Here is a 14488-nt window from a genome sequence, read left to right on the forward strand (position 1 = left end):
ACGAAATATGATAGTGTTAAGAAAATTATTCCATACTAGTAGTATCGTTGTCCTGCGGTTGGCTGTTTATGCTAGTAATTACTAATTGTAGTATTCATACCAAATTCTAAAAAATTGTAAAAGAAGTTAACGTTTTCTAAAATCATTTTTTTTCTACAAAGTGCCGCACAGGAAAAGTGTTCGGATTGGGCTCTTTAGTCATATGCAACTTATAATTCAATGAACAGAGCTCAAAATGTTCATAAATTTTACTGATATTAATTGTAATGTTTTTGTACTTTAAAAGTGCTATCCTTTATTAGAAAAAATAATAATTTGATAATAACTTCATCTTTTAAGTACTGCGCTTAAAATCTCTACTTCCCAGAATACTTTCTGTGGTTTTGGTTAGATATATAGATACTGACATACTCAGTACGTTCAGTGTAATAAGATACGCAGTGCGCTTATGGATTCAGTAAGAAATTCCTGTTAATCTGGAAAAAAGCTTATAAAATAACGTAATTCTACATGTATAAATGAAAAAATGTTATAGGTTGTTATTGTTACAACTTAAACGTTGGTTTTGGTTTGTGTGGAAGTTCGCGTCACGTCACACGAGGGTTGTCTGCGCTAGCTATCTTTAATTTAGCAGTGAAGGGTTAAAGGGAAGGTAGATAGTCATCACCACCCACCGCCAACTCTTGAGCTACAGTTTAAAGACATAAGAATTCTATGCTTGTCATTTCAGTTCATCAACAGCTTATTATTTTCAACTTATTTATGGGTTAATAAGTAAGAACATTTAATATTGGTCTTGCGTTCTCTGGTGATAAGTATAGTTGGACTATGAGTCATAGATTACATGGTTAGTATTTTGTTGTCGAAAACATAATCATTACACATTAGTACCATTGGCGCGCTATAGAAGCGACGGTCAAATCAAAATAGTCGGTCAGCTAAGAATAACCTAAGTGTTAACAATGGGTTATATTGGCTAACTTAACAGTAAGCTTGGGAGCTTATAACATTAAAAATCGGGTTTCATTACTCACGGTGAACACAGCGATCATTGTGAAACTTTGTGCTTAAGCACAAAGTAAATCCTCTAGTTTATTAGTTTAAAATTAATGGACGGTCATGCTTAGAGAGCCCCTTGTGTAGCTTTGTGCTTAAATGTGAAACGAATACTGTATTGTCTTTCAGTTTAAGTTTAAGGACGGTCATGCGTAGACAGCCCATTATGTGGCTTTGCGCGAAAAATTCTAATCGACATAAATAAGCAAATGGGAACTCTCATTGTTACGTCTGCCTATTACAATAAACATTCCCTCTGACTATAGAAGTATTCCAATAAGTTACCTATTTTATTATACAAACAACCTTTGTATAATAGCATTTGAATTATTAATTTTTGCTTTGTTGAAAATAAAACAATTTGTTTTGGTTTGTTTTGAATTTTGCGAAAAGCTACACGAGGGCTATTGCGCTAACCGTCCCTAATTTAGCAGTGTAAGACTAGAGAAAAGGCTGCCTCTTGGGCTGCTCTTTCACCAACAAATAGTGGGATTGATCGTCACTTTATAACGCCCCACGGCTGAAAAGACGAACATGTTTAGTGTGACGGGGATTCATACTCGCGACTCTCAGATTACGAGTAAATAAAACAACACTTCTGAAGCTTGTTAGAGCACTAATAAACTTGTGTGAATATAGATATCTTATAGTTTGTGTCAATTTATACATCTTAAACACCAGCACTAATTTATGAAAACATCCTCAAAGTTCACGAGAAAACCCTCTATAACCTATAGTTTTTCACAATCTACCTTTTACAGGTCATGGATCTAATTCACATTACCATAAAAATTCCGTGTAGACTGATATTAGTATCACCTTAGTCACAATAACCTTAATGTGATAACGAATTCGGTATATGTGTATTAAGGATATGTAAGTTTATTCGTTTCAGAATCCTAGAGAAAACGAGAAAAGCTAGCTGTACAGTTGGTAGATAAAGAACCACGTGCTTTATTTGAAAACTTATGGGCCAAGAATTTCGTGTATTGGAATTGTAACTAGAATGGATATTATAACGTTATATATTATTCAAAAACTGCAAACAAACAAAACAACCTTGTAAATGTTAAATTCCGTTTTGGTTGAGTCAACAACTGTGATTTGATGTTCAAGGCTCGAAAAATTACACTTTAAAATGTTTTAAAAGCTGTCTTACAGTTTCTTAAATCTTTGGCATTTGGGAAAACCTACCTTACATATCACTGCGATTTATTTGTAGGCTATACTTTTAATGTTTTTATTTGGCAAACGAAGATAATTCATCGAGTGTTGTACATATTCTGTATTTAAAAAATAAGTACAAACTCTGAGTGTTTTTCTCCACCTAGGTCATTATCTCTATTACTACACACTCCACAGTAATTAAGCTTGAGTAATATTTCATTAATCATTCGACAGCTTGCAGATTAGAAAGTAAGCGGTATGTGTTAATAAATTAAACTATTTTTTGTTAAAATAATTAATAACGTGAAAATATTATTGAGGTATATAGAAAGACAATAATATTTGTGGGGGGCAGAGCATTAATAGTCCTTGGTGTAGCTTTGTGCTTAATAAAAAACAATAAAACACACAAAAACAATATACAACAATAACAACATATACAATTACTCAAAAAATTCTCTACATAGTGAATGACAAATCTTACGTTATTTGGAAAAAAAATGCATGCAAAGGCAAAGTTATGTGATAACATTTCGTATTGATGTGAAATTCACGGTTAAAAAGAGAAAGCATATTAGAGTAAAGTGTAAAACCATATGACAGATTAAAATGCTCACATCCTTATTTTGGAAGTATATACACCCTCCATCCTTTATTAGGGACTATATTTGAATATTTTTGTATTATAGTAGAATTTGAGTGCTAACAAATTATTAGTTGATGCACAATATTCATGTTTTTGATGGTAGAATTATAAAAAAACACTACAATATATAATGTAGTGAAAATGAAAAATGATTGGGTATTTTTGTGATGAATCAAAAATAAGTGAGTAATCGTACTTCTACTACACGAATCTTGAAGATAAAGTTCCTTAATCTTGGTTATAAATATCTGTCATGTCTCGAAGCTAGGTTAAATAGAAACATGTCTCTATGTAGATCTTTATATTACAAAATTCTGAGCTTTGTTTAGTACAAAAATATATACTTTATCTTTTATAATAATTATTTTGTAAAATACTGCAATATATATACATACGTGAAGAAATAAGCTCAAAGTAAATGCAACTTAACTGTTTAAAATCATATTCTTAGGAGAAATATACTCAACTGTACTTAATTTACTTAAAAACGAAACAAAACAATAACTGCAGTTTTCTAATCATATGTGGTTTTTAAAAACTATAAAGAACAAATGTGTTATGTTCTGAAAAAAATTATTACGTGGAATTGCCTGTCAATTTAAAAAAAATTTTTTTTTATGATAGTACTAAAACTGCTCAATAGGTAGCAGGCCATTAGTGATGAACTTTCTTATTGTGCCTGCTTTAGCTTTAAACTACAATTTATTTAGTCATCTCTTCGCTAACCTCCCACAGCTTCTGTGCAATTGTCATGTTCATAGCTTTAGCACTCGTTCTCGTTACCTTGCAATCAGAAAAGTAGCTCCCAGAAAGAGATTCGATTCCTGGTGTCACAGCGAGAAAGACTGTAGTTTGTGCACCCTGTTTAGCGGTCTGAAGTATAAGAAACATCAATTAAGGAAGTAATAATACATGACTTAAAGCTTTATACTAATGAACTTTACTACACGAATAAAAATGATTCACATTTTTTTTATCAACATTCATTAGTTATGTTACAATGGAAAACACCAGAAAAACTCGACGACTTATCAAAATTTTTTTAGATCGTTATTTAATACTATTCAGGTATTGACATAAAATAACAAATTGTTATAGAATTAAAGCTATTGTGTTTTCCTGGTCCCTGATGAACTGAAATACTTTGTATAATTGTTGGTGTTACATTTTTAGTAGGTCATTGGTTATACAGAGATTAGTGGGCATATTAATTCTTTTACATTGGTTGCTTTCATACGATATGAATCAATTAAAATGGTGATATTCTGGAATGATTCGGTGATTACTAAACTCTTTGTGTCACGAAAGTTGTTCAACTCACACGCACGTACGCACACACACGTATATATATCGTAGTAAAAGTAATGACATCATGTAGATACTGCAAGTTATTCGATACTGCATTAAAAAATTAAAAGTTTAATTCAATTCGGCACTTTTGCATGAGTCATGACGAAAAAGACAGATTAATTAGGCACCATCTGTCTTGGTTTCGAACAATAAAATTATCAAAAAAAGTAAATTGAAATTGCAGTTGTCTTCTTTTGATTAGTGCCAGTGAAATGTTTATCAATGCAGGACTGGCATATTCGATTACTGGTCGTATATATTGTTTGTATATTTTAATACCGTTCTATGGCGAAGCTCCTGAATGTTTACCTGAATGGTCCTTAACATAATTCGCTCGTCTCCATATTTTGTTGGAATTTGATTAAAATGGGTTCTACAGTTTAGCTAAGAGTTATATGTGACACTTACAGATTTTCAATTAGTTGGTTGTTTCAAATTTCTCATAAAGTTATTCGAAAGCTATCTGTGCTTATTCTGAAGATAGACTAGCAAAAAACACCTCCTACTGCTAACTCTTGGACTAATATTTGCTACAAGGACGATAGAGAGGACCAAAATGACGTTTGTGGTGCATATCTGTCAGGAAGATGGCAATTATCAGACGACATACATTTGAAAATGAGAAAGAAACATCTACTTATTGCAACATAGTCTTCACCCTTCCAGTGGCACAGTGGTATGACTGCGGACTTATATCGTTAGAAACAAGATTTCGTAACTCGTGGTGGGCAGAGCACAGATAGGCCTTTGTGTAGCTTTGTGCTTAATAACAAATAAACAAGAACAACAAGAAGATTACAACATAGAAATATTCGTGGACTGTATGGAAATAACATTGGACAACTTAATCCAAGAAGTACGAAGCATGATCACTGACATACAGGCTCTCAGAAATTTCATGGAATGAAGTAAGGTATCCACAAAAAATAAATCACGTATTTGTTCACTCAGATGGTGAACAATATCAATGTGGAGATGAATTACTCCTACAAAAAACACCTAGAAACATATAAATGGGTTACTGGACCAAAAATGAAAGAGTACCGCAAAAACAGACAAAGAACGATACACGCATATCACAGATCAATATGGTTTGGGCGCCAGAAATGAAAGGAGGAAAAGGCTGATTCAGTTTTGCGACGTAAATGATTTGATTATAAGCAATACCTTATTCCAACACCATAAAATAAAATAACATACATGGAAAAGCCAAGACCAGTGAGAAGATGAGACTGAATACGTCATGACCAAAGATCGTTTTAAGAACAGTACCAAACAAATATGGACAAGCTGGAAATAAACATCGACTCTAGGGGCTATAGTAAAGACCTGAGTAAAGAAAGTATTAAACAATGATGCAAGAAAATCCAGGATGGATGGAACAGTACATAAAATAAACATTAGACAAGCATATGAAGTTGAAGTAAGAAACAAATACGAAGCACTAACAATATAAGAGCACAGAGGAAAAGATAGACATGAACTTGAAATGCTTGAAAGAAAGTATACAAAATATAAACAATAATTTGCCGACTAAATTATTGTTGTAAAATAACCATGGATGAAAAAAAGTATCTCAAATCTTATGAATGAAATAAGAAAAGAGAAAAAATCCTCCAGAATATCATGATAGCAACAAAATGATAAGCAAAATGAGAAACAACAGGCAAGAGAAGAGTGGTTAGAGATGAAATGTGAGCACATCGAGAACCTTAATCATTAATGTAAGATTAACACCATGCAAGACAGATCAAAGAGTTTACAACAAAGATAAAAGATGAGTTAAAGCAATGGGTGCACCAAAAGAGCAGACATAATCTTATATCAAAAGGAAATTCTAAGGAGGTGGTCCAAATATTTCCAGGACCTCTTTCAAGATGACAGACAAGAGAAACCTTCACAAAAGCAAACAAAAAACAAAAACGAATGACCAACTATTCTTATATATGAAGTAGAAAATTCACCAGAATATATAAAAACAAGTAAGACACGTGGAATGGACAAAATAACAGATGAAATGTCTAAGGCCTTTGCTTGATGTTAACTAACTGACAGAAATGTACAATGGAAGGTACATTAAAGGACAGAAAGCATAAATAAATAACTTTTTGTCGTCCTATCAAAGAAGCCAAAAGCAGTAGATTGCTCAGATTTCAGAATCATCAGCCTTTTAAACCATGTCACCAAATTATTAATAAGGATCATATCGGAAAGAATCAAATACAGAAAAGACAATCTCTTCGTGACGACAGATTGTATTCACACGAAACAGTAGAACGAGAAAAGCAGTATTCAGCATAAGAATGACATCAGAAAATTCAATGAAATAAAGAGAGATTTTAACGCCTGTTTCATTGATTCCGAGCAATACATTCGATGGAGTCTACCATTGAAAGCCGGTAAAATGTATTGTAAGCATTGCTTTTGGTGGCTGTGACATTAAACCTGTTACCAACCTATACTGCAAACATGTATGAAGAAATGATGTTCACAAAAACAGGTAGAACATAACGACTAATCACAGGTGGCATGAATATAAATTATCTAAGATGTGCAGGTGATAGAGTGCTTTTGGCTGAAACTCCGGACAAAATAAACAAATTAGAGATAAACTTATAGAAGAAAAATTATTATCGTCAAGAAGAAATCTAAAATAATAATCGAACAACTTAAAATATTTATTTATCTTGGTTAAATAACCACAGAAGATGGCGTGTGTGTAGAAGAGACAAAAAGAAGAAAGGCCACAACGAAAACTTTCTTTGGCAACATTAAATACATTTTGACATAAAAAAATAAATATCCCACAACAAATGAGAATAATCAAATTCTGCGTATGGTCAACATTGTTGCATGACGCAGAGACGTAAACAATTAATAAAATTTGTTTGTTTGTTTGTTTTGAATTTTGCGCAAAGGTACTTGAGAGCTGTCTGCGCTAGCCGTCCCTAATTTAGCAGTGTAAGACTAGAGGGAAGGCAGCTAGTCATCACCACCCACTGCCAACTCTTAGGCTACTCTTTTACCAACGAATAGTGGGATTGACCATAACATTATAACGCCCTCACGACTGAAAGGGCGAGCATGTTGGTGCGACGGGGATTCGAACCTGCGACCCTCGGATTACGAGTCGAACGCCTTAACAATAACATTATTGAGAAAAACTGGGATCATATAAAATGTCGTAATAACTTTCATGAAAATTAAAACTACTGACTCATTTGTATATAGTTCACTATCGATGGTGCCCCAACATCGCAAAAGATTGTCTCTTGAAATGCTCACTGGGGGTGTTGTAACGTGACAGCCAATCCAACTATTTTTGGTAAAAGAGTAGCCCACCAGTTAGCAGTGAGTGGTAATGAGTAGCTGCCTTCCCTCTAGTCTTTCACTGCTACGTTAGGGACGACTAGCTTTGCGCGAAATTCAAAAACAAACAAACCGAATGAAAAAGAGCTTAGTTGCTCGTAACCTGAGGCTTGAGATAAATGTTATTGGTTTTGAATTTTGCGCAAAGCTACATGACGGCCATCTGCTCTACCCGTCCCAAATTTAGCAGTGAAGACCAGAGGAAAGGTTGCTAGTCATCATCACCCACCGCCAACTCTTGGGCTACTATTTTACCAATGAATAGTGGGATTGATCGTCACATTATAACGCCCCCACGGCTGAAATGGCGAACATGTTTGGTGCGACGGGGGTTCAAACCCGTGACCCTCAGATTAATAGTCAAACGCCTTAACCCACCTGGCCATGCCGGGCTCCAGAGGGAAGGAAAGCGATTAACATCACCCAGCCTGTCAACTCTTAAGCTCGTCTTTTATGATTTAACAATGGCAATTTGATTGTCATTGTGACAGAGCAGCTGAAGCTCTGAAGTGTGGATCGAGTTTTATGCGACTACGGAGAGTGACCCATGAATCATTAGATTCGTAACCCGGGCACACTAAAAAAAAAAACAACATCAGTGGAGCATTAAACAGGAAATTAAAATCCAACAGGGTTAAAAAAAAAGGGAATCAAATTACTGTGATTAAAAAAAAGACTCTTCGAAATTTACTAATGAAGAGCTCTGAAACTAATTAAAACCGTATAAAAATTATTTAACTTATAAACACTAACAAAAATAATGTAAATAAACCGGACGTTCCAAATTAAACCTTTAATATTTTGAGATTAGTTTACAAAATGGAAATTGACTTACTGACAACCTTTTAGATTGAAACAAATTTTAGTTAGAATTACTGATAGAATAGATTTTTTATACAATTACTGCAATAACGGTGCCAAACAATTCAGGAATATGAAAAGGTTGGAGCTCATGCATAGTCAAAGGCACGCTTTTGTTATAACATTTTATACACGTCTGATTTCGAGGAACGTGGGCAGAATAAAACATCAGCACTTAACTTATTTTATAATAATTTTAGGCCCATTGGTTTCCCAATATTTTGCCAATTTCTGCCGTTTAAATTTGTTACGTTTTATGAAGTTTCACACGTTTTTCTCGCACAAGGGTAATAAACGTGAGATTTCAATAACTTATTTTTCTTGAACCAAATCAGTAACTTAAGCATAGTTTAATTACATAATGGAATGCGTAAGTTATTTTTCTTGCAGGTACATGCTGTAGATTTTACAGTAAGTTTTCTCTTCATTCGTGTTCAAACTGATTAACCTACCTTTCCATAAATAGAAATAAGTAGGTTGGCAAGAAACTTTCTAACCCCAAAATAATGCCGAAAAATGTCCGTACACACGAGACCCGGATGAAGGGAGTAGGTTGTCACACCTAGGTGGAGATAATAATAAAGACAAAATATTTACATTTATACTTAGATATCAGTAAAAATAGAAAAAATTAACAACAACAATTTTTATGTGCTGATTGCCTTTACAGAGGTGTTGAAGCATGATTGTAATTAAGTATACTTGTTATGAGGCATAAGCATTAGGCCTATTAAAATTTTAACGCTGCATTTTTTATCTAGGTATAATTAAGGTATATAAGAGTTCAAATTCACATTACACGTGAAAGAACTAAATGTAATTTAGCAAACCGTTGGAAGAGAGAGTAAAACGTTTGTAAAACAGTTCTAAGAAATGACAAAGACGAAGTTAATAAAAAACAATATATGGTGTTTTAAAACCTTAGTATATGAAAATATGATTAAACATGAAACTAGAAGTTTTCATAATAATTTGGAAAATATATAGTACTAAAGTAATCTAATATTTTACGGCAGGAAAATATGAATAATAGAAAAATATAAAGACGATTAAAGTTTGGCTTGAAACAAATACAATGAACGTTACATCAGAAGACGGTCTGCTAGTTATAAAAATATCATAATGTGTACATTATTAATTGAAATTGTTGTCTTCGGGTATCTGCTTTTTTGATATAATGAAAATGGTCACACAGTGTATACACATCCTTCCAATCAGTAAATAAACACTTCTGAGAATACACATTGACTATTTCTGTAATGTCATATACAAATAATCTCTACATGTGAATAGGAGCATAGCTCAGTAAAGACCCCAGAATACAAACATACGCGTCACAAACCAAAAGTTCCCGGGAATTAACAGTATTTTCACGAGGTCACATAACTGTGCAACTGGATAGCGTTAAAGTCATAAAGAAATCGTTAGGTTATTGAATACTGTTGGTTATAGTGAACAGAAAGACAACCAAGTTTCATTCATTGAAACATAACAGTGTGTACAAGAACTAATCACTCAAATTCAACAGAATAGACTTCAATACTATTAGAAGTAGAGTAGATAATGATCCAAATTACCACTTGTATTGTATAACAGAGTAGGTGCAAGTTTATCTCAATACAATCGTAAGACATAGTATGAGCTTAAAGGAAGCCACTCCTCACTCCAGGCAATATTGTAGGCTGACAACAGCGGACGTCACATATGCCATTAGGCCCTTTTGCCTGTAATTTTTCTGTTATGGTGCGAAGTGCCGTTTGAGAAGTTGAACGATCACAGATTCTGGTATTGGATGGCTCGATGCATCATAATTTTCGAACAAGACCTTATTTTTGACGCCAATAACCAACTAACAAGGTAAGATACCGGTTTGATGCAAGATGTGGTTCTTGCTCATTCAGATCGAGTAACAATACAAATGGTTCGTTGTGTAGTTTTGGGGCATGATCACTTTCTCGAAGCCAGCCTAACTGCCGGATATGAACCCTGTTGGCACTTTTGTGGTCCTTCTTCGTCATGTCCAAACAACAACCTTTTTGTTTAAGTTTTCTGCCAGGAGTGGAGTGCAATTCCAAAGGCTCAGATTTCTATCTGAAATATTGCAAAGGCTAGATATCTAGAATTTTACCAATCATCTTATATCATTTGTTACATACCATTCGCTCAGAAGTGATATTTGTTTACTTATTGGTACTTCTCAGTAGCCTTCACAAACAAAGTTATCATATGACTTGAAATGTTTACAAACGTCTTCAATATCCAAGTTTGTTCTTTGTGCTACTGATAGACATTACTATTACTGTGATAGCGTATGTTATAACATAAATGTTTATTCTATTTCCCTACAGCCTTCCGGTTGTTCACCGATAAACTTGAAGGATTACAATGCTAAAAAATCAGGTTCTGATGGTCATGGTGAGCGCAATACAAATGGTTCGTTCTGTAGCTTTGGGGCTAACGACAACAAAAACAACAACCAACCAACAAACAATTTCGTCCAAAGAAAAATATTTTAACTTAATAAAGCAATTAAAAGATCAAAGAAATGATTCTGCGAGAAAACGTGGAAAATGATATACATGTATGACTTTCCAACTATTCTCCTTCTTCTGATTGAACCTGGTGGCTCAACAGTAAGTGCGAGGGCTTATAATTCTGAAAATATCGTTACTATACTCGCAGTGGGCAGAGCAAAAGTATCCCGTTGTTTGTAGTTAATAACACAGAAATAAATTCTTCTCGTTATACGTTGGTTTTAAACTGCTGGGAGACAGACTTATGAAGCTACTGATTTACTGTGTTTATTTTATATTAAAATAGTTTACATATCAAAAAATATAAAAAATACGGGTAAGTAACAAATGGAACCGAACGAGTAGTAACAAGTGCAATAACACTGAAAATTCCAACGACAGCGTTAAACGTTACATAGAAATTCCTTTTGGCAATGATAAAATACATTATGAAGGAATCTGTGTGAGTTGAAGTACTCTACAGGGTGGCCCGTAAGTTCCTACCCATCCATATGTTATTATGTTATATTCAATTATGATGATGAAGAACTGAAGGCAGCTGTTATCACGCACGGCATTTGGAACAATAACCCCCTGCTATGTTGAGGACAATGTCTCACAGAATATGGCGTCGCATAATATTATACAGCGAGAATGAGGGACAGCACACAGATACACTGGATACATAAGATATATGGATGGGTAGGGACTTATGGGCCACCCTGTAGTATGTGGGACAATGCCAAGTGCTTGTGTCATTTTTGGCTCTTGTCCAGGTACTAATGAACGTACACGTTCTTACAAAATCTTTATAATGTTATACCTCTCTAGTTCATTTCATCCATTTAAACATGTTTTTTTCTTACAAAAGGACCACTTCTTCTTCTTATCTTATGCCTGTATTTCTCTTCATACTCTCATTACTGTTTTTCCCTTCTCTTTCTCTTCCGAGTTCTCTTTCTATACCTTTTTTCTTAAAGTCCCATACATCATCAGATACACTGAAGCTTGCATTTCCCTGCTCAAACTTCAACCGCCGAGTTAACTTCACGTTTTCTGGCTCCTTCGAGGACTCCAGCGCGGCTTTTCCCGACGCCCTCGGGTCATACTTCACCTTCCAAGCGACGAACCGCCAAGCATGTTCATAATCCTACATCATCAATACCTGACCTTATCTTACGCGCGGGGCCGTAGAGAAACAAACGTTTCTGAGTGCCCCTGATTGTTTCGTTTTTAAACCGAAACGACTGTCAAAGAAGATTGGATTGATATGTGATATGGAGCTACATATACATTTTCGTGCACCTAACGTTTGTTTTATACACTACAGTTTATTTATTTATGTATTACACTGGTCTGGTGGTTAAGATGAGAGTCGCGGTTTTGAATCCAATCACTGAACATATTCGTTGTTTTAGCCGTAGCAGAGTTATAATGTGACGTTCAGCTCCATTATTCCTTGGTAAAGAGTAGCCCAATGATTGATGATTGGTGGTCTTGACTAGCTGCTTTCCCTTTAAGCTATCGCTTCTAAATTAGTAACGGTTATCGCAACTAGCTTCCGAGTAGATACGCGCGAAATTCAACAAAAGAAATTTTATGTATTGAAAATGCACAATTGCTTCGACAAGTTTGCATTTACTGTCTTTTGCGCATCTATTTTTGCAGTATTTACTCCAATAATTACTTATTCTTAGGAGTGATTAAGTTACCAGTTAGTGACGGGGAAAGGCTTTTCGCTGGAACATAAATCATTACAGCTGTTTAACTGTTGAAAACTTCAAAGAAAAGTGCCACTAGATTTTGTTGTATTCAGGTATTTTATGGAAAGGTCATGTTGACAGTTTCTCGTACACCAAAGAGCCTGAATAATGTCGTGAACTACGTCACTTCATCATCACAGCTTGCAAGACCTAACCTTTAGAATTTGCCAGTTCTTTGGCCAGTGTTCAAAGTGGATTTTAAGGCAGCAACAAGAGTGACCAAACGGTAAGGAAAAAACTTCACGAACCTTAATTAAGGAGGATACACCTGCTGCACTATTGTAGGTTATCGCACACTTCGTTCAGGTCTTTTGTTGAGATCACAATAATATGTAGCAACCACGTGCATTGCGTTTGGCAGGTTAAAGTTCACATAATTTCAGATTAATAAGTGTCGTATTGTTAGTACGCTAACTTGCCGACATGAAAATATTTTTCATTTTATAATACAACACTTTACTAGAGTACGTTTCTACATCGGTACATTTGTTACACCCTTGTGTTGGCTGGCTGGACCCGCTGATTTCTTTTAATAGTCATTTTTTACACAAACGGCGTCATTAGCTGTGTTTTGCAGTACGGTCGATCTATTTTTGGATATATGACGAAATTTTGAGGAATATTACGCCATTCGAAATTGCGTTTGAAGGGCAAAGAGACCAGTAAACAAAACAACTTCTTACCAACTCAATGAAAAAAAACGGTATCAATGGGGTCTGAAATACATGAACTGGACGCAAGAACAATGGAGGAAGGTGTTATTTAGTGATGAGACTCATTTCTTCGTACAGGGTCAAAAAGTCTGCATATTTGCAGATTTCAAGGTGAAAAACTTCGAGAATCTCACATAAATCAGTTCGTAAAATATCCCTTGAAGGAAGAAGATGTTTTGGGGCTTTTTTAGCTACTATGGCGTCGGAGGCTTACATATCGTAGAAAGTATGATGCAAGGACCACAGTACATCGAAGGTTTGCAGAGAAGAGTCGTTTCAGAATTGAAAAAGAGATTTAAAGATGGATCTGGCATTTTTAAGCAAAATCTGGCTCCGTGCCACACATCGAAACTTGTGAAGAATTTTATGACTACAACGCGAATTAAGGTGCTGGACTGGCCTGGAAACTCTCCAGACTTGAATCCTATTGAAAATCTTTGGGCGATTTGTAAAGAAAGACTTCGAGGAAAACACTGTGCTACGAAAGATAAGCTACTTTGGCACCACGATCCAAAAATTAGTAAAGATTTCAGTCAACTCGTGGACTTGGTGCCAAAGCGGATTAATGATTTTCTGAAAAATAAAGGCGGTCATATCATGTATTAATCTGTGAGTAATTTTTGGATTCTCAGAAATAAAACGCAAAAAATTGAAAAAAATTGTAATTTTCTGTCTTGTTTCAATTAATTTGCACAAGGGTGTAGTACTTTCATACTACAAGGCTACGGATCTAATAATATTACATAATGTTTTGTCAACAGCTTTTGTAACGATGGTATACTATGATGGTATCGTATAGTATTTTTCGTACAGTAACAACATCATTGTAATATGTTCGTCCTGCTATATTCGGCACGAAAAATCTTATCCATAAATTTGAACTTGTCTTCGATAGAATTAGAAAGAAACAAATTTTGTTCGAAGATGTCTGAGAAAGAAGTTGTACCGATTTCTTCGTCGATTTCTCTCAAATGATTTTATGTTTTACCTCTTTCTGAAAGCCTAGTGACATTAGGACACTACTGAACATTATTCAACTGTAATCGAGTA

The 14488-nt window shown here is 34.7% G+C and overlaps 1 protein-coding gene across 1 annotated transcript in view; it reads right to left on the reverse strand.

The window, feature by feature from the left end:
* Window positions 1-294: 294 nt before the first annotated feature.
* LOC143248873 (retinol dehydrogenase 11-like) overlaps window positions 295-14488 on the reverse strand; it is a 32785-nt gene continuing 18591 nt past the window's right edge. The window contains exons 6-7 of the mRNA XM_076497742.1: window positions 8902-9011; window positions 295-3742 (exon numbers count right to left, since the gene is read on the reverse strand). Of these exons, the coding sequence (XP_076353857.1) occupies window positions 3572-3742; window positions 8902-9011 (281 nt within the window). The 3' untranslated portion in view covers window positions 295-3571. The remainder of the gene's footprint in view (window positions 3743-8901; window positions 9012-14488) is intronic.

Source organism: Tachypleus tridentatus, chromosome 4 (genome assembly GCF_004210375.1).
Source record: "Tachypleus tridentatus isolate NWPU-2018 chromosome 4, ASM421037v1, whole genome shotgun sequence".
Classification (NCBI taxonomy): Eukaryota; Metazoa; Arthropoda; class Merostomata; order Xiphosura; family Limulidae; genus Tachypleus; species Tachypleus tridentatus.